This window comes from Gordionus sp. m RMFG-2023, chromosome 1 (assembly GCF_954871325.1).
Source record: "Gordionus sp. m RMFG-2023 chromosome 1, tfGorSpeb1-WG-v2, whole genome shotgun sequence".
NCBI classification, from domain to species: domain Eukaryota; kingdom Metazoa; phylum Nematomorpha; class Gordioida; order Chordodea; family Parachordodidae; genus Gordionus; species Gordionus sp. m RMFG-2023.
In genome coordinates this window covers 47,508,633-47,534,609 of record NC_088775.1, presented here as the reverse complement: position 1 = coordinate 47,534,609, position 25,977 = coordinate 47,508,633, and the positions used below count along the sequence as shown (strand labels likewise).

Below are 25,977 nucleotides of genomic sequence, written 5' to 3'. Positions count from 1 at the left end.
AAGATCGTAATTGGTGTATATTATTAGGAGTTGGTATCCTTCGAATAGCATCCATTTTTTCTTTCGCTGGATGTATTCCATATTTGTCTATTACGAAACCCAAAAAAGAAACTGATTCATTTAAAAAACGTATTTTGGCCCATTTTGCCTTCATACCCACCTGTTTTAGTTTCATTAGTACTTTTTTTACGTTATTCAAATGTTCTACATCATTTTTCCCCGTTATGATAATATCGTCAAGATATACTCCAGTCATTTGGCAGTCTTGTAATAAATTGTCCATATATCTTTGAAATATGGTCAGCGCACTAGAAAGAGGCATACATTGATATTGGAAATAACCAATGTGGGTCGATATGGTTAAGTATTCTTTTGAACTTTCTTTTATTGGTAATTGTAAATATGCATCTTTCAAATCTATTACCGTAAATTTCAATCCATCTTTTAATTTGGTTAAAAGATCATCCACCGTTGGTATAATATGATAATCGTACAAAATGTATGGGTTTAATGTCACTTAAAATCCGCACAAATCCTGATTTCTCCATTTGTTTTTCGTACGTTTACCGTTGGAGTGGCCCATGTCAATCGTTTTTGTGTTGGATCAATCGCCTTCAATATTCCTGATTTAACCAAACTATCGAGTTCCATTTCAATTGGTTTTCGTAATGGAAAAGGTACTCTACGAGCTGGCCATGATTTCGGCCTTGCTGCCTCACTCAAATGTGTGCTAACTTCTATAACATTCACCCGTCCAGGCTTGTCATCAAAAACACTAATAAATTCTGTTGTCATGCCAGCAATTTGTTTATTGGTTGTCATAACCTCTTTATTTGTGATACTACGTATAGTCACTTGTCGTGGAATAAACATTTTAAATGCCAGTATCCATGGTAGTCCAAATAATGGAATGTCATTTGAACCAGTCACCACAATCGGTAGTGATCTGCTTATCTTTCCAAGAAGAACCCTCACCATAGTTTCACCCAGCACATCTAGCGGTTGGTTACCATATACTGATAAAGGTTTGGTTGGTCCAAGTTTGGTTCGGCCAATTTCATCCCAATATTGTTTCCCAATCACCGATACCTGTGCCCCCGTATCATAGTCAAATTCTATAGGTACTCCATTAATCCAAACAAATATCTTTGCACTATTTCTACCAATTTGGGATATATTATTAATTGAATCTGATGAATCATTGTCATCTATATGCATAGCATGTAACTTCTGTCCCTTACAATATTTAGCATAATGCCCTACCTTTTGGCAATTATAACATTTCACCCTTGATGCAAAACATTGAAAAGGGGGATGAGTTCTTCCACATTTTGAGCATTTATTAAACTTATACATATCATTATTGTTAAATTTATTGTTATCTCTAAACTTAAAATTATTATTATTGTAATAACTAAAATTACCCTTTTCTTTGTTATTATTATTATATGAGTACTTTTGATTTGAAAAATTTTCTTGATTATTCTCTATCTGCTCCTTAGGTTTATTGACTTTTTTTACCATCATATTTGTCACTTCATCCTCAGCCCTTTCCATTGCCAAAGCCATATTTAAAACCTGTTGAAAACTCACCATTTCTCCTAAGTCATTTATTCCATCTGGAAATCTAGTGCGAATATCTTTCTCCAATGCACTCATTTTGATTCCAGCCACCATCTGATCCCTCAATCTCCCATCTAGGTCAGATTCAAATTTACATTCTTGAGCCAATTTTTTAAGTCGAGCTGCAAACTCCGCAACTGATTCACCAACCCCTCTTTCTATCCGAATAAATTTAATTCTCGAGCTAAATAATGTTGAAATAGGCTTAAAAACTTTCTTACCAACTTCAATAATCTCTTCATAATTAAGATCTTTCAATATTTTTGGATAAACAAAGGACCTCATTTCAGCTAAATTACTAATACCCATATACGCAAATAATATTTTTTTTTGGTTTCATTATTTATTAATATACCTCTTATCTCCAACATATCATCAATATATTCAATGTAATCAGCAAAGTTGTTTTGATTATCGAAATTATCGAATTTGATCATAATGTTATCATTTTTTTCTTTTTTATTCATAATTACTTTATTTTTGTCTTCTTTATTCATAATAAATCATCGACAACGTCGCCAATATACTAATTAAGTTTATTTAACTGGCAATCACTTCATGAAATATATTAATATGATTGAATTGTATCTATGACATTTATATCATTGATAATATATATATATGACATTTATAACATTGATAATATATAATATAAATCTCATTTATAACAATATGGTTGTTATGTAAATTATATAATAATAATTAAAAATGACATGTTATTATGATTGACATTTTAAGGATAAAATGTGATAAATAAAAATTATATGGTTTTATAATTGAGATTATGAATTATAATGGTTATTTAGAATATTTATATTAATATTTATTTTATGGGTAAGTCGGGTTTCGGGTCGAACACCTTTACAGCTTGACCCGAGCCTGAACCAAAAATATTTTTTTGTCTAGTCGGGTTGGGCTACGGACAGCCCGTACTGTTCTCTAACTAACAGGGTGTTACTCTCGTTTTAAAAAATTCAAAATAGTTCACAAATAACGATTATGACAATTGTCACTTTTATATGGTACATCTTCACTGAAATTTTATTTTAACATCTTTACAATATATATATTTTTACCTATTTACTTTTCAAAAATAACGATTTTGATAATTAATATTTTTCTATGATGGTACATCTTCACTAAAATTTTATTTTTACATCTTTACAAGATATATTTTTAGCTAAAAAATTTAAAAAAAGTTCAAAAATAACGATTATGACTTATTTAGTCGACTTAATTAGTTCTTTTAGTCGACCTAATTAGTTCTTTTAGTCGACTAAATTAGTCGTTTTAGTTGACTAAATTAGTCGTTTTAGTCGACTAAATTAGTTGCTTTAGTCGACTAAATTAGTTGCTTTAGTCGACTATATTAGTCGTTTCGTTTTAGTCGACTAAATTAGTCCTTTTAGTCGACTAATTAGTCCTTTTAATCGACTAATTAGTCCTTTTAGTCGACTAATTAGTCCTTTTAGTCGACTAATTAGTCCTTTTAGTCGACTAATTAGTCGTTTTAGTTGACTAAATTAGTCGACCAAATTAGTCGACTAATAGACTAATTTAGTTGCTAAAGTTTTTAGTCGAATTTTTCGACTAGAACTATTAGTTAGTCGTCTGTTAGTCGACTAAATTTAGTCGATTAACAACACTAACACTCAGTATCCATTTTATTATCAAATTGTTTTATTTTTCATTTATGGAGGGAGAGGGGAGGGTAGTGTTGTTGGGTGGGTCTAGAGGACTTTAGTGTTACCCAAGTAACTATGATTACCATAAATTACTTATTAATTTGAGCCGTCTACCTTACTTATTTGAATTTTAAATGCTCTCCTTTAATTTTGATAACATATTTTTTAGCTTTTATATATATTTTGATAGATGTGTATGATAATTTCGTAATGTTATTACCAATATTAAATTGTAATTATATATATAAATCCTACAAATTCCATTTCAATAGGATAATCGAACAGCAAGACCAAGATGGCTCCTACTTCGATAACACCTATCAATTACACGATCACATAAACAGTATTGACAATAAAGTGTGGACAACCTCATTTATCTTAAAAACATTAGAAGAGTGTCCGAAATGTCATTATAAAGTAAAGTTTAGAAATTACTAGTCTAGAGGGTGTCTAGATTTTATTTATTATTAACTAAATTTCAATTCCTTTATTTATATATGTATATATGCCTATAATTTATATATTTTTAATTTAGAATATTAATATTCAATTTCAATTTGTATTTTTCTGATCTTACAGAGGCATAAGAAAACAACAATTTTTGGAAGGGGGAGGGCGAATGGGGGGGGGGGGAGGTAATACCTGTGCTACTGCAAATATTTATACATGTTAAATTAATTTTGAAAAAAAGAAAATTTAGAAGAATTTTCAAAAAATAAAAGAATTTTTTTAAAAAAATACGCCAATGATGAAATAAAATAAAAAGTATGAATTTGAAATTTATTTTCTGAATATTATTAATTTAACGTTTTAACGGGATCTGAAACCTTACATAGGCTGCTCAGATCGGCTCCTACATTAGAAGTATTTTTCTAGGGCTCAGTTTGGGATGTAAGAGGCCGACACGAGGTCCGAAAACTAAATATTAGAAATATCCTCAGTAATGATATTGTTTTATCTGAATCTCAATCAGAATCACATGCCATTTTTCATAACACATTTCACTTATTCATTTACGTAATTTTTATTTCTCAAATTAACAATTTCCTGTGATTGTGATTTGTATTGTGACTAGTTAAAACTCTATTATCTACATACATCATATTCTATAAACTTAAATAAAGAATATGAAATATTCTAAATTGAGCCAACATAAACCTAGTTAATTTAATATAATATATCATTTGATATTTTTTCTTTTATCTAAGATCTATTCAAAAAAATAATAAAATTAAAAGATAGAAAACAAAAGAAAAATAGGTAATAAAAATATATTTAAACATATCAGTCTGAAAAAGAGGGAAGTGCTAGATGAATTGTATTTTTTATTTTGTTATTAAAATTGTGTCCTAATTAGAAAAAATATAAATAAGTAAATTTATTAATTTGGAAGAAAAAAATAAGATAAGCTATTTTTAATGTAAAAATAAAATAGTGTCAATATCATTTTTTTAAAAAAAAAAATTTCTGTATAAATGACGAAAATGATTTAGAACACTATTTTATTTTTATTTTATTTTTACATTAAAAATAGCTTGTTATTTTTTTCTTCAAAATTAATAAATTCATTAATAAATTTTTTCCATTTAGGACATTGGGCTCATAGCATCGGCAAAAAATTAGAAGTATTGACGCATCTCGGTTTACGAATAAATTCGAATATATACCTACAATTTCGAATAATGAAACTTTCAAATAATACGAATAATTTTGAAATATTTCGTCAAATAATGAAAAGTTTTTTATTCGACGAATAAATTTTTTAATAACTCATATTCGAATCGAATATATGTGTTATTATATTTAAAAATTGGGAAGTTAATTAGTTTTAGTGTTCTATCACTTATTGGATGAACAAATATAAGCTTCCATTTAATATATTTCTCTTATGATTCATTATATTTTCATAGCATTGTAATAGAAAATAAAAATATTAACACATGCGCTTATTTAGAGCTTAAGGTTCAAAAGGTCCAAAGATAAAGCCTATGCCTTCTTATCCCAAAGCAAATCAAATAATACTGATATCTTAGCTATATCACTCTATGCAAGAGTTCTATACACGAATAACAACAAGGCGGAACTAGATATAGGGATGTTATTAAATATGCTGTCACAGGATCTAGGTGTAATTTCTTTATTAATTTTTATAATTGTTATAAAACCTCAACATTCGTCTTCTAAAAATTGGTTTTAAATTATATTTTGCCTTGTAAAAATAATCGTTATAGATAAGACGCCTATAGCCAGTTTTAATGATATAGACACTTTGGGTTATAGTTTGATGATCATGAGTAGGCTGGGAAGATTTGAAAAGGCCAAAAATATTTTTCATTCGCTAAATCGCATACTTAATCAACAGAAATTCATACTTCATTTTGATGTAATTATTAAACCTAGCTTCTTTAAAATTAAATTACATTTTATAAAATAAAAAAAAAATACAATATATTTTGTATAAGAATTTTTTTTTAAACATTTTAAATCATTACAATAGTCATATCTAGCAATATATTTAAATTTTAAATAAATAATATCTGTATTAGTTCAGCTTAGCATTACATATTCTCAATATTCATTTCATATAGCCAGTTATTTATTTAAATTTAAAAATACTAAGAACCCCCCTATAATTTTTGGATTCTTGAATGTCCTTTTATTTTTGTAGGGTTGGGTTAACCCCCCCCCCCGTAGCAAGAATTTTTGGAAAAATATAAAAATTATATTCTATTCTAAATATTAGCCAAAAGTTAAAATTAATTTAAATATTTATTTTTTTGTATATTAATATTTTATTTTACGAAAATTTAAAGTTATTTTCTTACATTTTTTAAACCTTAAAGACTGATAAATATAAGAAAATTTTATCAACCAAAAAAAAACTATTAATTTATCTCTACTAACAACTATGATTGGAAAATTTCTAGAATACATAAAAAGCTCAGATATCCAAAAAGACAGAATTTGTTGAATATAATTAATTTTAAAATATCTTGTGCCATAGGAAAAAAGAAACTGTAAAAAGCCTGCGCGACAAAATGGAGCCTTCGACATCACGCTACATTATTTGTTGGATCTAGAAGAGCATACTTTGTATGCCCTTGAAGAAATATCAGAATCACCTAAAACAGATATTTTATCTGAGCGATGCATTATTAGATTTAATATGGCTGCCATTTTTTTCATTGGAATATATTAATAAATTATTTATTACACAACAATTTATGCAATATTTTTCAAAAAAAATGAATTTGGCTGAAGTTACGAGTATTATTATATTACAACTTAGAAAGCCAAAAGATAATATCAACCTGGAATTTCTCGAGATTTATGAGATTGTTGAGGTGAACCCGAAATTATATGATTTAGAGATATAAGCCTCGACTTTCAACGACTAACAAATCGTTCCAAAATTAACGTGGACTCAATTGGGGATTATTATAAAATGACCATTTTTAATCCACCTTGGAATTTTGACTCAAATTAATGAACATATGTAATTTATTAAATGGCTCTATCCAATTTACAAATACATCTTGATATTGAAAAATTAAATATTTAGCTAAATTTTATTCATAGGATATAAATGTATCTGAAGGCAAATTAATTTCAGAACTTAAATAGTATGAATAAAAGATTCATTTTTGTAGATTATCTTCCAAGACAGTGGAAGCATCGCATACTTTAAAATATATTTTATAAGATTTCCAAATTATTAAAATTATTTTATATTAGACAATACAAATAATACAAGCACAAATGAGAGGTTTCTTCATTACAAAGCATAAAAACCTATATTAAATTAAGACATCTTAAAATTGATTGAATAGACTAGGTTTACTCATAGAGATCTAATCCCCAACATAAGACAATTATTAAAAATTTGGCATTGTGATTTACATACCGGTTTATAGCTATAATATTTTTTAACCGTATTATATTTGCTCTTAATATAATTTTCCAATATTTTATTATTTGTGTTCGAAATTATCATATCTTCAAATATGATTGGTTCTATAAATTTTATATGATGATTAGTTTTAATAAATTTTATATGATTAGTTCTAATAAATTTTTAGATCCAAAAAATTTAAAAGATTATCCCCCCACCCGTAGAAAATTTCTGGCTACGCGCCTGCTTTTTTTATCCTTCAATCTTGAGAGCATCAATCACTTTGGTTTTAAAACACTTTCAACTATTTGAGGGGTTGGAAATTTTAAACCATCTGTAATTTTGTGCTCATCATTTAGTCATTTATTTCCATCTCTCTGCGATATGCATTTCATTTTTGAGTACCTCCTATATTTATATTTTGTCGACCTTGTCTAAGTTATAAAGTCTCCATACCCTCGCGCGATTTAAAATATTTTATTCCCCTTCTTCTGAATATAAGCTATTGTGTATACCTTTATAAATTTCTGCTTTTTCTATGTCACATTCGTATTTCTTTGATAGGCTTCCATATTCTCATAAAACTTTGCCTTATGCCATACTTTATATAATTTTTTTTTATTTCTTACTATAATTCGGATATAATCATTTCCCCATCGGGCTTGTTTCTCTATCCTCAAAATTTGCATTTGAATTTAAGTAATGATTGAAATGCATATTTGTTGGCCTACCCCATTTAATTTTAGGAATATTTTAAAGTTTTCTTCTTTTGGAGAAATATTAGGGAATTTTTTGCCAACACTATGCTCTAAAACTAAATCTTTCCCAGGTTAATTACGGTTCTATTTTTATAAAGTTTTTCTCGATATATTTTCTCATATACCCTACATAAGCCTTTGCTTGCGGCGCATGATCATATACAATATTCAAGCTAACTCAATAAATTTAGCCCATCTTCCATTATATTGTGTTATTGTGTCATAGTAATGTTAATCTTCCATCATTCTAGCTTTTGTACCTTTACCTTTTGCATCTTATATAAAATACGACAAAGAATTGATTTTTTATGATTATAGTATTTTATTTATCTATATCAATTTAATTTTTTTTTGTTATAATTGTAATTGCTTTATTACTTCTATATTTTTCGTTTTACCTTGAATCTTGATCTAATTATGGAAATTTTCTTATTTTGCTAATAACCTTTTTTATTTACTGTTTACCAAACGGTTCATATTGGTCTAAGCTATAGAATAAATATTTAAAAAATTTGGCTAGCTTCCTACTTAGAATTTTTTTAATATAGGGATTCAGATTTATATAAATTTTAAAAATATTATCGATTCAAAATATAATGAGATTTTAACCATTTTACTTCTATAACTATTAAATAGAATAAATATTATCTATAAAGATCGTAGAATTATAAGATTCAAAATATTTTAAAAGAGAGAAAGAAACCTAGATATCTCAATAAAATCTGATGTTTAAGACTCAATCTAAGGCGTGCCATTATAGTTTGTATTTGGCCTATAATGAGTTTCTGCTTATTGGCTGGAAACACTGATTGATAAATAAGTAATAATTAATCGGGTATTATATATTGGAGCACCAAGACAGTGCCCTAAAACTATGAAACAAATATTTCCCTAAAAAAAATACCTCCTAATATAAGAAGTCAGCAAAATATTTATAAAATTCCCTCCCCCATCCAACATTGTTTATATTTCTAAAGGACAACCCGCCAATTTTAGGCTAAAATAGAAAAAAAAACAGACCGTTAACTAACTAATTTTTCTGTTCTTTATATATTTTCAAATTTTACTAATCATTTTTTAAATATAGATTATATTTAACATAATATTTAATGAATAAATTATTTTTAATCTAATTTACAATATTATTAAATTTTAGACGTTAATTGGTTTGCAGGCTTTAACCTATTTCATCAATCAAATATCTTCCAAATTTTACAAAAAGAAGATTCCTTGTGTGTTTGGGGAACAGAATAATGTATATCGTTGCATAAATATTATTTGTTTATTAAAGATTCATATATTGTTTGATGTTTCTTAATTTATTGAATCTAAGTGATATTGTCAAAATTTTTTCAATAAAACCACATATCACTATATTAATGATACTTAACAAAAGCAGTGGCGTAGAGAAGGGGGGGGGTTGGGATTGAACCTCCCCCCCCCCATAACCTCCGAAAAATAATTTTTTTTAAAAAAATTTTTCTTATTGCGAATAATTTTATTTAAAAAATGTCAATTTATAAATAAAATTATATACGATATGAAAATGAAAAATATTTTAAAAAACAAATAAGAATTTTCAATTTTAAATGATAACATTCTTTAAAAATATATATTAAAAATTATATGTAAAATATTAAATAACAATAAAAAATTGTAAATTTTTTCTTGCATAGTTAAATTAGATATTTATAAATTTAATAATAATATTTATATTTTAAACTAATTAGATAGTTTTAAAAATTTTAATTAACTTTTAATAATTTTTAAATAAAAGAAAAATTATTTAATTTGGTAAATGTAATGAGAAAGTAAAGGTGATCGCTAATATGTTTGGGATTAAAAAATTTAAACCTAGAGTAGTTTCTAGATAGTCCAATCGCTTAAATAGATGAATCTACGATTGCGGATTTTTAAAAAATAAAATTTTTACTCCTCTTATTGATCCATTTTTATTTCAATTAAAGGAAAGATTTATTAGTCACAATTTTATTAAACAGCTTTTATTTTCTTTTGCCGGTTGAGTCTAATTACACTTGAAACGCGAGAGGATATTAAGAAAATCTCAGAGTTTTATTCTGATGAATTATCAGAATCGTATGATATAACTAACTTTGTGATGTTGAATTTTGGTATAAAAATTTTGACAGAATAAAGTACTCTTTGAGACCAAAATATGCTTTGCAGGCCCTTTTCATGTATAATTGGACTTTAGATTCATTGCCTAATATCAAAATATTGCTTTTAATTTTAGCTACCTTACCGATTAGCACCTTCACTAATGAAAGGTCTTTTTCAACTTTGAAAAGGTTAAAAACCTATTTAAGAAATAGCACCGGTGAAAGCCGTTTAAATGGATTCGCAATATTAAATATTTATAAGGAGATTATTCTAGATAAAAATTTGATATAGATGAATTAGTCAAATCTCAGAGAAAAGTAGACCTCTCTTTATAAATTCAAATTAAAAAATTGCTATATTATTATAATATGATCTTAGTCATAAAATTTTTATATTCAAAACGTAATTGTAATGAATTCTAACTCATAATATTTATATATTATAATATTTCTAATAAAAATATTGCATTTGCACTAAGAATTAGTGATCTGCATTGGGCCTAATTTTTCAAGCCCAGCCTTGCCCGAAAAGTTTTACCGGCCTGAACCCGAATTTTTTTTTAAATGTTTTGCCGGCCGGGCCCGAATTTATTTAAATATAGAAATTCATTTTTATAATTACTTTATAATTACTCAAAATAAAAGATATATGTTATATGGCGTCTAGATTTTATAAATAAAATCAAATATTTTTATTTTACATAAAAAATTTAACATACCCGGACCGAATTTTTTTAAAAATATTAGGCCCGACCAAGCCCGAACCCGATTTTCCTACTTTTGCGGATCTCTTATAAGAATTATTTATGTTTTATTAATATTCTTTGTATTAATTATATTTTAATTTTTAAATTAGATTTTTTTAAATACCGCACAGAATTACTATTTTATTGTAATTCTATTTTTTTTAAATATAGTTATTTAGAATAAATTTTTAATATAATCTGTATAAAATTTATACATTTTGAAATTTATTTTATTGTATAAATAATAAATAAAATCTATAATGAAATTCTCTGAAAAATTTGTTATATGCAAATTTATTTAAAATAATTATTTTTAACATAGAATTAGATATTTTGAGTGATCATAAAAAAAGGGAGGTTTGGGGGGCGATTCTATTCTTCTTTCTACACCGAATGGATTGAATTAATTTACAATTGACTAAACATTGATAAAATTTTCAGAAAAAATTTTGTTACTAATATTTTTTTCATTTATGCTGGCTACTATAGTGGTTAGACACTAATAAAACACAAAATATGGGCAAATTTTTAAAATGCGGTTTGGGGGCGAAGCCCCCCCCAAAAAAATTAAACCCCCCTCATAGATTAAGCCTTGGCTACGCCACTGAACAAAAGATTTGTTTACAGCAGTCTTTAAATTCATTGACCAGCAACTCTTTCGATTTTGTTCTATGCTAAAATGATTGATAATATATAACTAATATATCTGAATGGTTAATTTATAATTTATATTTACATTTATTTTTATACTTCTTCAAAGACACATTTTCATATAAAAAAATTGAGCCCCCAATCTGAAAATGCTCCATCGTTGGATAATCATTTGAAAACCTACTTTTACCCAAGTCTCAATGATGAAACATGCCAATTTGATATGACAATTGATACAAATGAGATTTCCCTTAATAGTTTTTTTTAAATTTAAATCTTCTTTTTTTTAACCAATTTATGCAATCTTGTATAAAAAATTATTTTTGTCAATATTTTATATTCTGTGCTAAATGGAAATAATTACTGAAGTGCAGATATTTTGCCCTTTTGAGATAAATATCTTTATTTTATAAAATTAAACTAATTGCATCATTAGATAAATTTATAAAACGGGGATTTTCTTCCTTTTATGCTGTGGACATTTAGGATTAAGTAAATTATACTTTTTTTATTTAACAACGACCTTAGGTAGTTAAGCCCTTCGGCGAAAGATGACAAATATCAAATTTGACCCACAAAACACTATTTTTTATATATTTTATTGTTATAATTAATACACAATTAAAACAAATTAGAATATTAAAAATTAATTAGTCTTCACAATAAAGATGGACATAAAATAGATAATTCCTGCTGGCATCAATAGGGTATTCCTAATCAGGACAAGTACTGCATTATATAAAATCTTAGCATTTTTTCTTGAATGACAATATTACATCCTGAAAGACTACCAACTAGATATTTCTTAGCAAAGATCAAAATTAGTTTAGAAACACTATACCTCCCCTCCTAGTTTCCTCCCCTCCCCCATTTACTCTTAGTATATTTCAATGACAATATTGCATCATACCCCCTTCCCCCATAGAAAAAAGCGCCTGCTATCATTGCTTTGACAATGAGTTGTTTAAAGATTCATCAGCTGTTCCTAGACTTACATCAACATTATTTTGGATATAACTAGGAATAATGTCATCCAAAATGGTTTTTTCTAGAACGATATGGTAAGAATATCATATAGTGGGTAGATTATACAGGCAGAAAACTCGCTTAAAATATTTTGTAGGGTTGTTGCCCTGGAAATTTATTGCTTCACAAATTTGCCAGTTTATCCCCTTGGCGTACTAGAGGCAGTTAGTTAGAATAACTAGCAATTATCTAGGTAAGCTAAAAATCCAGGACCAAGTTTATTCAGTAGCAATATATCCTTTAAATTTCATAAAACTCAAAAGAGTACTTTCGTCTTAAAACAAGTAATACCAAATAAAAAGATTGGTAAAAAAGAGGAAAAAATTATTTTTGCCAATATCTTTAGAATTTAGAGCGCCCATTATTAAATAAACATATGGTAGAGGTAAACTATATGTATAAAAATAATATGACTAAATTTGAAACAATTATCCATGGAGATGAAAAGGTTATAGTCTTTTTACCCCATCTGCCGCATAACCACGGTCCCCCCTACCCTTATAACTTTTAAATTAACCATGTTTGCTTAATATTTTTATCTGTCTTAATCAAGATAATCGATATCCATTCCAGCTCAGTTTTCACAACAAAGAAGTAAGATCTCATATCAGTAGATTGCGAATTGGACTCAACATCACTATAAAGTTAAATATTTCTAAGTTTTTTTTTGAAGAAGCTGAAGCAAAATGTCATATAAAAAGTTTTGTTAACATGTTAGATTTCTATCCAATCTCTACATTAAATAAAAAAATACTGCACTGGTAGTTAATGTTTTTCTTTGTGTGAAGCTTAAAAAATAAGGCATTTCTTTTAATAATCACCTGAATTTGTAATTTATAAATTATAATCATATCATTTAAACTTTTGATGTAATATAATTATTTTTAAATAAAAATTTACACAACTAACTTAGTTCACATTTGCAAAAATAGATATTTAAGACGATTTTTTCCATCCGGGCAAGTCATAGTCGAAGTGGCCTTGTTTACTGGCATGACTCCCATTTCCAACACTCTACCCTTTCCCAATCAAACAGTTTCATTAGCCCACAATTTTATAAAAAAAGATACGGCTATCCAAAACATATATGTGACCGATAATGCAATATATTTTGTTATTAAAGAAGTATGTTTTACACGCTTATTATTAAATTATGTTTCTATAAATACCCTTCTTCTAAATGAAAATTGTGTTGAAATTAACATAGCCACTCTATGAGAATAACTAATCGATTATATGCAAAATGGGATTATAGGGCTCTCGTCCCCATTGGCAAATTCCTATGGGTCCTCAGCCACCTTAAGATATTAATTCTCAATTTCATATCTGAAAAAAGGATCAATCTCTCAAATTAATTCTTTTTTTTTCTATTCTATAAAAAACATTAAAAAAATAACAGCACGATTTCATTTATTATATCTAAATTCTCAATATTTTCTATCTTTAGTTTTAATTTGATTACATATATTATTTTTTTACAAGCCCATTTAAAGACTTTCAACCAAGTAAAAAATAATGGCGAAATAATTAAACCCACCAATTTTTATAAAATTTTCAGTACATTTTGATCACTTAATTACTTCTTTTCAATTTTACCAGTATAAAATTAATATTTAAACAGCATAAATAATAGAATATTAGTTTTAAAAGAAAATTGGTCAGATTTTTTTATCAAAAATATAATTTGATCAGCAAAAAACAAGAAATCTGATAGAGGTCATTGAAAGTTCTAAGTTGATGTTCAGAGGGTTAAAAATCTATCAATTTTTTGTAACTAACCTTTAGGAGAACTAGAATAGGGGAGGTAAAATTATAAGGTTAGAAAGACATTATTTGATTAAACGCTTGACCTAGGTAAACTGCAAATAATTCAGGGAAAAATTATTTATATACTCTGCTTAATAAGTATTCTCAAGAATAAATAAATAATAGTAATAATCATATTCATTTAATCGAATAATAAATGGTTTGGTTTAAATTTTTCATTTTAACCAAGCCACTTATTGGCCACTCCTTAAACAATATTTTACAATTCCCCAACTGCCTCTCTACTTTCCATTCTCATCCACTACTCTCGAGAATATGTTTCACATGGGTTCACCAATCGGAGGAATAATTAGCATTCACACTTTTTTATTTTATCATTCCTAAAAAGGACAACACCCCTCTTACAATCCTTATCTCCGCACCATACATTCTTCTTAATTAAAAATTCCTTTCCGATTCCTAATATGCATAGTTTTCAGTATCACCCGTTTATTTAAAGGGCTATTGACATTCTATATTTATATCAATCATTGGAAGCCGAGAACTAGCCTGAATATATGCATCAATAATTATTCTATTAGTACCTTCCTTCATCAAACAGAATTACAAAAGGCAATCAAACATTCTAACTAACATATTGTTTATACCTTAAACACATAAATGTTATACTAGAAGTTTGAAACTTTTTTAAAAAATAATTTTTACCTCGTACAACAAATTTTCATGAGGATTTGTAATCTAATTCATGCTGATTTATCATTAATTTTTTTAAACTAAGTGCAGGGTAGGATAGCTTAATAAAAGAATATTTTTTTGTGTTGTGTTAAGACAATTTTTAAAATAGAGAAATAGATAATAAAAAAAATTCACATGGACATTTTGAGTATACCAGTGTAATAATTTCTTATAGTTCTAGGACATGATTTTCCAAATTCAGGCCGGGTTGGCCAGCTATGTTTTCAAAGATGTTGGATAATAAATTCATATTATATCTAGTCTTATATAAAAAGAAGTAATATTATGATATATGTAAATTATGATATAATTACAATTAAATGGAAAATATATGTGGTATATGGGGATTAATTTTTTAATTCAGACAATTTTTAAATTTGAAAAACATAATCCGACCGGAAATGTATTTCTTAATATGCAGAGTATATCTTATGTATTATAGACAAATATCACTAAGAACTTTAAGTATTTTTTAATTTATACAAAATAATTATATAAAAAGATTAAAAGTATAATTGTAAGGTAAAATTGTCTGAATGTATGGGTACTCTATACATTCTGCGGTACATTTTCCGTCAAATCAGACTTTTCAAATGATTCAAAACTTATAGAATTTCCATTTCCGTATCTCAATAGGCATATATATACTAAGTACATATGTTGACAGACTGATATTAAACCTTAATATTTCTTTATTTTAAATATATTTTGGATAAAATTATTTATTTTGTATATTACCACAAAGCTAATCTATTTTTCAAAAAATATTTAATTTTTCTAGATTAAATATAGTGTACCTTTGAACATTCAGTTCCTTATTCAAAGAAAAAATATAGTTTCTTCAATTCAACCAGCGACTATCAAAATTAATTCATATGGAAAATTTAGTGATTCTTGTATAATTTTTTATCACGCTAGAAAGGGTAGTAACTTATTAAACTCATACTGTGATGGGGAAAAATGTATTTGTTTTGAAAGTAAAAAATTTACTCATAGTTTTTATATTTATATAAATTTGTCACAATGTAATATTATTTTATTTTTTAGTAAATTTTACACTATCTATTATATAAATTAAATACATTACATCTACTTTACTTAAGAAAAATGTTCCCAGTGTTATGATTCCTTACCAAGCAGTCAAAACACTTTGACATTAAATCAATTAAAGGAAAAATCTTGTCTAGCTGGATTTGGTATTTTATTTTATTGAATTTAATTTATCATTTAAATTTTATTTTAGTTTGGCTAGTAAAAGTTATAGAAATCGAGATATTTGAAGCATATAAAAGAATTACAGTTTCAATAATAAAATCCCTTAAAACAGGTTCTATCTTATCTTATTATAATGCTCACGAGTTAGATAATATTCTGAATTAAACGTTTGTTCGAAATTAAATTAATTATATATGTTTTTAACCGATTTCAAGGATGGTTGATAATTTTTTTAGTCCCGAACTGTTATAAAACCGCAAAACGGTTGTAAAATAATTTTAAGCAATATAACCTGGAACCTCATTCACTAGCATAAAATTATTTAATTTTTATACATGTAGTTAAAATTATTCATATAATTTAAACTTTTATTTAATCCTTTTAATATAAAATATGCAAAAAATTATAGGTTTGGACAATTTAACTAATGTCAATTCCACAAAATTATTATTGACCAGATCTATATGCCATTGTCCTCTTTTTGAGCCTGATAACTATTATTTAGTGATAGGAACTCAGCCTACTCTATTGAATAAAAAGTAAAATGGGAATTAATTTGTTCACATATATAATTAATCTGGGAGGAAATGTTATAACCTGTATAATATGCCATACTACTTATTTTTTAAAAAAATTAAGAAAAAACTTCTCATTATTTTTAATAATAATTCAATAACCTATATAAACTTTTATTACATTTGAAAATTTAAAATCGTAAAATAAAATAATATATCGAGTAGTAGTAAGAAAACAGACAGAATAAGATTTTATTAAGCACTTCGTAAAGACTATTATTATGATAAAATTTGAGGTTATATAATAATATAAAATTGCAAAGCAATATTTATATCTTTTACCCATAAACGTCGCCTTGTTTTCCTAAAGGGAGCTTTTAAGCGGCTTTGAAGTCCTTTATTTGGGTTCCATTTTTTTAAAATAATATGGTTTGATATTTTTTCACTTATATTTGAATTTAGGGATAGAAGGAAAGGGGTTTAGACGGGTAATTTTAATTAGTTTTTAAAATGATCTTTACAAAAACTTCAAAATTTTCCATTGGCTAAGAATGTATGACTACCTAATAATATTATAAATTTATTTCCTATTCTTTAATATTATGTATACAATAGAAATATTTTTTGAAATTTGAAATTTATAGATATGAATACATAATAAATGAATGGTATTATGTGGAGAATACGTTAAACGCTCAAATTAAAAGTGAGATATCGGTTATTCAACGGGTTTACAAAAGATTACATGATTTTGTTAAATATATGGAACTCAGCAAAGGGGCCCATTGTTAATTTTTGTTTTATGTATATTTTGTTATACTTTATATTAATGAAATATGTTCAATTATTATATATAAGAATTGCATAATATTTATAAATATAAATGATTATATATAGTCTAATAAATTTTTTAAAGATAATAATACAAAGTGGCGAAACCTCCTAGTCAATCTAAAGTCTGCCTTTGGATGGGAAAAAAAATAAGGGCAGGCAATCAGACAAAAAGATGAATGTCTAAATATTTTTTAGAAAAAATTAACATATGGGAGGATAAGGGAACCTAAAAAAAGTGTAAATAATTAAGAGCCATATCAAAATATATCTACCATGCCTGAAAAAACAAAAAAAATAAATAAAATTTCATAAAATAGATTAATGTTAAGCCTCTCAATAATATAAAAATTTATTGTCTTAGACAATAACAATTATAATAATAAGGTAAATAATAATAATAATAAAAATCATAATTATAATAAAAATAATTATAATGATGAAAATATTCGTAATAGAAATAATTATGATAAAAATTTCTATAATAAAAATAAAACTTGTAACAGATTTAAATCTTTCCTTTAAACAATTTTAATATCATCAATCCACTCAGCTGACCCTAATTGTTTAATTGATTTAGTATTATCCATAAGTAGTCGTACTGTTTTTTATTTAATTTTATTTAATCATTTTACTTCTAGTCAATGAATTAAAATTAACGATGAAATGAAAACTACTCTACTATATATTCTTAATTCATTCTATATTATTGATGTGGTAATTCTATGGATTCAAATATTCTTAACTCATTCTATATAATTGATGTGGTTATTCTATAGATTCATAAATAGATAAGATTACTAAATTTATATTTTCTTTTATAATACTCATTAAATATCACTATTTCAAAATCGGAAATAGTAAGTACCATTCATTTTTGTTAAATTACAACTGGGTACAAGGTTTGTTGGGAACCTTGAGAAAAAAAATCGGCATAATTTTATGAAGGGTGGGCCTTCATAAAATTAACGTTCGCTCATTTTAAGAAGGTCTATGACCAACGTGCTAGATAAGATAAGTTTTGTTTTCTTTCAATATAAAGTAAACTTTAATCATGATCATATGTAAAAAAGACTAATTCATTTCAAACCAAATTAATTAATAATGCAAATGAATATTTCTCAGAAATTGGCTGATAAAGTTATTGTTGATTTTATAATCTATACAGTTCGCCAATGTCCTTGGTTGATAATCCATCATTTACCATGATGATTAAAACTCTATCCCCTAATACAACAATTTTATGCCGCCAGACACTAATGAATATAATAGCAGATAACTTTAAAATGATGAAAGATGCTCTAATAGTAAAGTTATCAGAGATATCATATATATGTACCACAGCAGATAGTTGGACACATAACAGAAGGTAAAAACTTATTTATATTTATAAATTGATCTGATTAAATATTTTTGAGCTTATTTGGGAATCATAGGCCATTGGCTAGACGCTAAGACTTTAAAAAGAAGATATGTGGCATTAGCCCTCAAGATGATAATAGGATGTCAGACATACGATGTACTTGCAAATAAAATTATTGATAATCTATCTTATAATAAAAATATGTATATAAGGTTAAATACGCCCTTACCCTCAAGTGCTAGTGCCAAGAGATTATTTAGTAAGGCAAAACTTATACTTTTTGATCGTCGCTCTAGACTTGGGGATGATAATATTAAAATTATTTTATTATTAATATGGTTACAAATTACCATAAATATTTATTTTTATTACATAAATTTTTTTATAATCAAAACTAACTATATTTTAATATTTATAAATGTTAATTTTTATATATTTACTATACAATAACATTATAAGCAAAAAATAAAAAATTTGTTTGTAGATTTTTTTTATAAAAAGTAGCTATAGTAGCTAATAGCGAGCTACTTTTCTTTAAATAGCGGTAGCGCGCTACTTTTTTGACAAATAGCGATAGTGGTAGCGCGCTACTTTTAAAGTAGCGTTTAACAACTGTTTAGCCTAAAAATATTACTCTGGCATTTCGAGGTTATTCTTAAAAAGATAGAGGCTCAAATGTGAAAGAAATTAATATAAATTAAAACGCTTCAATGTTAACGGATTTTCTTCGGCTAGCGCCTGATTGAGCCGAGTTAGCTTGTATTTAGCCATTACCCAATTATAGCAATTATACAAACTTTATAAAAAGTGTAAATTGAAGATTTTATAAATTTTGACTTCAGAATAGGCATGACAAAAAGACGCTTGTTTATAACAACCCCCACCCTCTAAATAAAAACGATCCAAAAGTATTCTAAATATCCCATTATAACTCAATCTTTCCGAATTTAGGAACTAATAAAATTTTAAATTTTTTTTTATAAAATTCAAAAATAATGTTTTTCAAGATTTCCTTTCAAGTTTTTAGAAGTAAATGTGTTATTTTAATTATTTTTGCAAACAAATTATTTTTATCTGAATGGGTTTTATTTTTAATTTAATCGTCAACATGATTTAAATCATCACACTCACAACACTTAAAATAATAAATAGTAAACTTAACTTCAAAAATATAAAAAAAACGGAAATTTTATTTTTAATTATATAGTGAAAGTTAATTTAATAATGAAATATTTTTTTAAAAAAATTTATTTTAATTAAAACTTATAATAATTCTATTTTAATTTAAACCAATTTAAATTATAAACTACTTCAAACCAAATATATTTTTAGCCGGCTAAAAAATCAGCTAGATCAAGTGTTTTAGACTAAAACCATCAATCTGACTTTTTGAAGTTATTCTTAAAAAGATAGTGGCTCAAATTTGGAAGAAATTAATATAAATTAAAACGCCTCAATGTTAACGGATTTCCTTCGGAAAGCTCATGAAGATTGAGCTGAGTTAGCTTGTATTTGGATATATAATTATATCAATTATACAAACTTAGTAAAAAGTGATTTTGTATTTTGATTTCAGTTTAGGCAGGATAAAAAGACCCTTGTTTATAACCCCCCCCCCCCCCATAAATAAAAACGATCCTAAAATATTCTAAATATCCAATTCAAACTCATTCTTGCCGAAATTAGGAACTAATGTTATCAAATGTATTTGTCTAGGATACATTTCTATTAGAAAAAAAATCAATGTGTTTAAAAACTAGCGATGAAAATGAACACATCCTGCCAGAAACTTCGTGTCTAATCCTGAAATAGGATGGTATAGCTGGAAATAATCGCTCTGATAACCAACATAATAACTCATTTTAAATTAATTTTTTTGGTATTTCTAAGCCTTAGGTGGTCCCGATTAAAAAATTTTTAACCCCAAAATGAGTTGCTTGCAAGGCTTTATCTAACCTCAGAAAATGCCATTGCATTTTGCTATTTATATATTTTTGGTAAATATTTTTTGTCGTAATTGAATAAAAATATTGAATTATATTTTTAGATTTGTAAAAGTTTGTTTTTAGTTAAGTCATGATGATTTTTATCTAATTTTATTTTAATCGCGTTAATTATATATTTTTAGATTTTGTAAAATTATTTTTGGTTAAGTCATGGTATTTACAATTTTATAGTTATTTTTAGTATAAATTTTTTAATTATAATTATGATGCCATAATTTATAATTTGTAAAAGTGTATTTTTATCTTATAAAATAAATTTGCAGCATGAGTAGGTGCTTTATAATTGTAAAAGAAGATATTTTTAGATTGATAATTTTCAATTCTTTTTTAAAATTATTATTCGCTTCCCTACAAAATGGAAGCAAAATTGTAATTTAATTAATTCATATTTTTTGGTTTTATAAAATTGTAAATATATTGCGTTGTAATTTTTCATTGATATTATTTTAATAATAAAGTTCGGAGTTATATTTTATTTCTGTGTAATACGGCACAACGTAAAATTTTTTATTTGAACTATTTCGAATAACAATATTCATCTGAACCTCGGGTCTGAACCACGGGTCTGAATTGCGGGTCTGGATCTCAGGTCTGTGCTCGGGGTTCCTCAGAGCTATTTTAGTTGATTTTTAGGCCTACCCAGGGTCTGGGTTTCACAACCAACCAATTAACAACTCTAGGCCATCAATTGCTTTACAGATGACCCCAGTATCATGTAATAATTGAAGTGCATTAGTTACTATGTTTGATAAGATCTCAGCACTCAGATAAGCAACTAAAAAATATCCTAAAAGAATTTTACACATTTAAACATGTTGCTATAAGAAATAAAGCTTTACTTGCCTCAGGTTTCGGAAAGTTTTATTCTAATATCATAATCTATATATCCATGAAACTCCTTTTTATCCCAATGAATATATCGCCAAATAGATATTTCATCAAGGACAAAAATAGTAAATAATTGTACATGCCAATTTGATTGAAAAATTTTAATCCCTTTGAAGGAAGAATAATAAAAACCTAAAATAAAATATTTTTATAAGTTTTAAAAATATATTTTTAAACCTGGCCTTATTTGTATTTGCGGACTCTAATGCAGGCATACAGAATTGTTCCCTTAGAAAATTATAAGCTTTGGGGGAGTAAAAATGTAATGTGGATGCAAATTGTTTCATCTCGCTACTATATTTTATTCGAATTTTTTACTCCTATACTATGCACTTGAGTTTCCTGCAAAAAAATTTCTAATACATCTTTTCCTTTACCATTTATCAAATGTTTATTTTAAAATTTTTCATTGTAAATTGAAATTTTTTTTATTTCGTCTATTTTCTCTCTCTGAAGATGCCCTCATCTTTTTTCGTAACTTTTGAATATATATCTCTTGATATCTCACCTTCTTTGTTAAGGATGATATATTTGCGGCATATATATGATCATCTCACTCGATATTTGGGAAATGTAAGGTCATTTTTTTATGATCTAGCATCTCCATTGTTATTTACAGTTGATAATTGGTTAAAGTAAGTGTTTATCTGGAGAAGTTTTTAAATTAGTATATCCTATTAATATATTTTGAACAGGTATTCATTCAGGATAGTAGCTTATTAATATTTAGTTAAACTCATTTTAATTTTCATCGTTAATGAATAAAATTAACTAAATGAATGAGATCAATATTTTAATAAAGACTTACATGGTTTACATCTCTAACCGATTCATCTAAGCTCCCACCTTCAAGATTATTAAGATAGCTGACAGAAGTTTTCTTAGATAAAATATTTTTTGCATAATAAAAAATATATATTGCTATCAATAAAGTCAAAATATTTCACTTATGAATATAAAGTATTTTAGTAAATAAGGTCTAACGCTCAAATAATTAATTTATAAAATAAACAATATCTAAAAAAACTTAAATTTCAGGGGGCCATTAATTCTCTGTCGTTAGAAGTTTCTTTTTCGATCATTTTAAAGTTAATTGGTACGTCCCATAAATCATTATTTACTTTTACAAAATCCACAATGTGTATTTCTTCTTCTGAAGGTGTTAATGGCAATCTGGACAAACAATTTGGTACCGTGTTGTGTTTACCCGCTCTATTATTTCGAAGTCGTAAGCTCTCATAGCAATGTTATACTTCTGCAACCTCATCGACATGGATGAGTTTTCTTTTAAACCTTTGGAAAAAATGAAGATCAAAGGCTTGTGATCGGTGATGAATATAAATTGTGTTCCAATTAGATATTCTTGAAATCTTTTCATTGCAAAAATAATCGCTAACGCCTCGCGTTCGATGTTAGCGTAATTTCTTTCGGATTTTAGTAAGGATCTAGAGGCAAAAGCTATCGGCTTTTCTTTGCCGTCCCCTTCTATGTGAAATAAAATAGCTCCTAAGCCGCGTTTAGACGCATCAGCGGCTATACCTATGGGTAAATCAGGATTGAAAAAGTTCAATGTAGGAGGTTGCCTGATTAAAGTTTTTAATTTTTTATAGCGTTCTTAATGTTCGGTGTCCCAAGACCATTTATCTTTGTTGATTATTTTATATAGTGGATCTGCCAGATCCGCAAAATTGTTTAAAAATTTACGGTAATAGCTCGCCATGCCTAAGAAAGTAGATAATTCTTCTGAATTTTTTGGTTCCGGTATATCTATAATTGCTTTTATTTTATCATCGTTGGGATGTATACCATGTTTGTCTATATCGTGCCCCAAAAAGCGTATTTTATCTTGCAGGAATAAACATTTGTTGAAATTGGGGGTTAATTCATATTTGATGATCTTTTCGAATACTTTTTTTATGTTCTCCAAGTGTATATCATCGTTATCACCTGTAATTTACAAGTCGTCTATGTAGAATATAACATCTTTTAAATCTCCGAAAACCTGTTCCATAGTCTGTTGAAATATGGCTAAAGATATTTTCAGTCCTAACGGAAGTCTCGTGAATCTGAAGTACCCTTTATGTGTGGATATAGTAAGCAAATTTATAGTCCTTGTGAATAAGAATTTGCAGGAAGGCTTGTTTGAAATCAATTTTACTAAAATTTTTCTAGCTAACTTGGCAATCAAATCCTTAATCCTAGGTATGGGGTATTTGAAATCTTCAAGCACTGGGTTAACTGTGTCTTTAAAATCGGCGCACAGTCTAAGACTCCCATTGTTTTTAACAACTGGTGTGAGTGGACTCGCCCACCTGACGTCTTTTACCGACTCAATGATCTTGTTTTCCAGCCAGGTATTATATTCTTTAGTTATATATAATATCTATTTTAGAATAAGGTAGCCTTCTCAGTGGTATAATTTTTGACTTCGCATTTGACTTTAGTCGTAATCTAACTTGAGTTTTCATGACAGGTTTATTATTTAATTTTGACTTGCAATTGGATATCAACTCGGCTAAATCGTTTTTAAGATCCGTATCAATCATGCCTATGAATCTTTCAAGTATATTTTTGAAATATTTTTACCATTATCTTCCTAGTAAAGGCATCTTGTTACTGTTTAAGATTAATGCATCTAAAATGTGAGAATTCCCTTCGTATTCTACATTCACTCGCATTGTGCCTATCACTTGTATCGTCTTACCATCGTAACCTGATAACTGTATGTTGGACTTCGTAATGTTTTTATGCCTGTTTTCTCAATCATATACTTTGGTAGAATTGTAAATCTCGTGCCCGTATCTACTTATGTGAAGTTAGGACGTTATTAATTTTGATGTTCACCCTATATGCATCATCTTTAATTTTGAATTTCGTTTTCTACGTTATTTATATCAATATTTAATAAATTATAATCTTTCTTATCGTTTGATATGATTTTGTCGTCTTCGATCTTTTCCATATTAACTGTATTGATTTTATTTAAATAAGGCGCTTAATGTCTAGGATTATGAGTCATGTAATTTTTATTGTCATGATCGTAAAATTGTTCATGCACGTTGGATCTATTATAACCTCTAAAATTTTGAAACGGTTGTCTTTTGTAGTCAAATCTGTTGTGGTATTGGAAATCATTAAAAGGCTTGTAATTATTATTATATCCATAATTGTTATTATTAAATCTATTATTGTTATCTCTTGTGTCGTGATTATTGAAAGAATTAAAAGGAGTTTCCCATCTATTTTGATCATGAAATCTGTCATAGTTTCGTCTTTGGAATAGTTATTTTGGTTGTTAAATCTTTGGTTGCCATAATATGGTCGAGTCTGCCATGGTTGTCTAAACAGATGTTTGTAATTATTATCATAATGTCTGTTGCTCTCAGTATATGGCATCATCTGGGTATTGTGATATCTAGTTGGTTTTTGTTAAACTTTCTTATCTTGTCTTACTCCATCCAAATGTTTTAGATCAGATAAGTGTGTTGTCTTTGATAACAATCTTATGCATAGATGTTTCAATGTCAGTTTCGTCTAACTCTTTATCCATTTATAATGTCATCTAAAATGAGTAAATCTTTAATTCTGTATTTAATTTCCTTAGATAAGCTTGATACCTTTATTTTTTCTAAAACCCTGTCATATCCGATAAAGTTGCAGTCCATATTGAGCTGGCACATACGGGTGACCCAATCTAAAAAACTTTTGCTCTCTTTTTGAACCGCTGCATTGAATTCACTAATTTTTTTGTTTCGAATCTTAGCAGGCTGTAATAATCTAAGTTTGTTGATAAATGTTGACGATTTCTTGAAATCGGATTGTACATATCAATTGTAGTTTAGAAAATATGTCATCTGGTAAATTATAGTAAGGTCGTGGCGTTATCGTCATCTGTGCTGTTATTATTTTTAAAAATAAGTTCAATTTTAGTTAAATTTGTATCAATATTTCCTATATATTTAGGAAATTCGCATTTATATAATATAGTATCATTAGATACAGTGGGTTTTTTATCGTCCACCATATTTAATAAATTGTAAAAAAAAAAATTCTTCTTGTTTTTTTTAATATTATTTATTTATTTTATTTTTAGAAATGTGAAATAATTATATGAAATTCATCTTTATATTTTAATAAAATTTTAATTTACAAATAA

General features: G+C 26.8%; 1 protein-coding gene and 1 long non-coding RNA gene across 2 annotated transcripts in view; both read left to right on the top strand.

Moving 5' to 3' along the window:
• LOC135926532 (uncharacterized) overlaps positions 1-3,746 on the top strand; it is a 45,051-nt gene extending 41,305 nt beyond the window's left edge. The window contains exon 6 of the mRNA XM_065462446.1: positions 3,581-3,746. Within this exon, the coding sequence (XP_065318518.1) occupies positions 3,581-3,746 (166 nt within the window). The remainder of the gene's footprint in view (positions 1-3,580) is intronic.
• Positions 3,747-5,349: 1,603 nt separating this feature from the next.
• Positions 5,350-9,201, top strand: LOC135931286 (uncharacterized). Its single transcript, XR_010572999.1, has 3 exons — positions 5,350-5,434; positions 5,540-5,691; positions 9,115-9,201. It is a non-coding gene; the product is annotated as an uncharacterized LOC135931286 (long non-coding RNA).
• Positions 9,202-25,977: the final 16,776 nt, after the last annotated feature.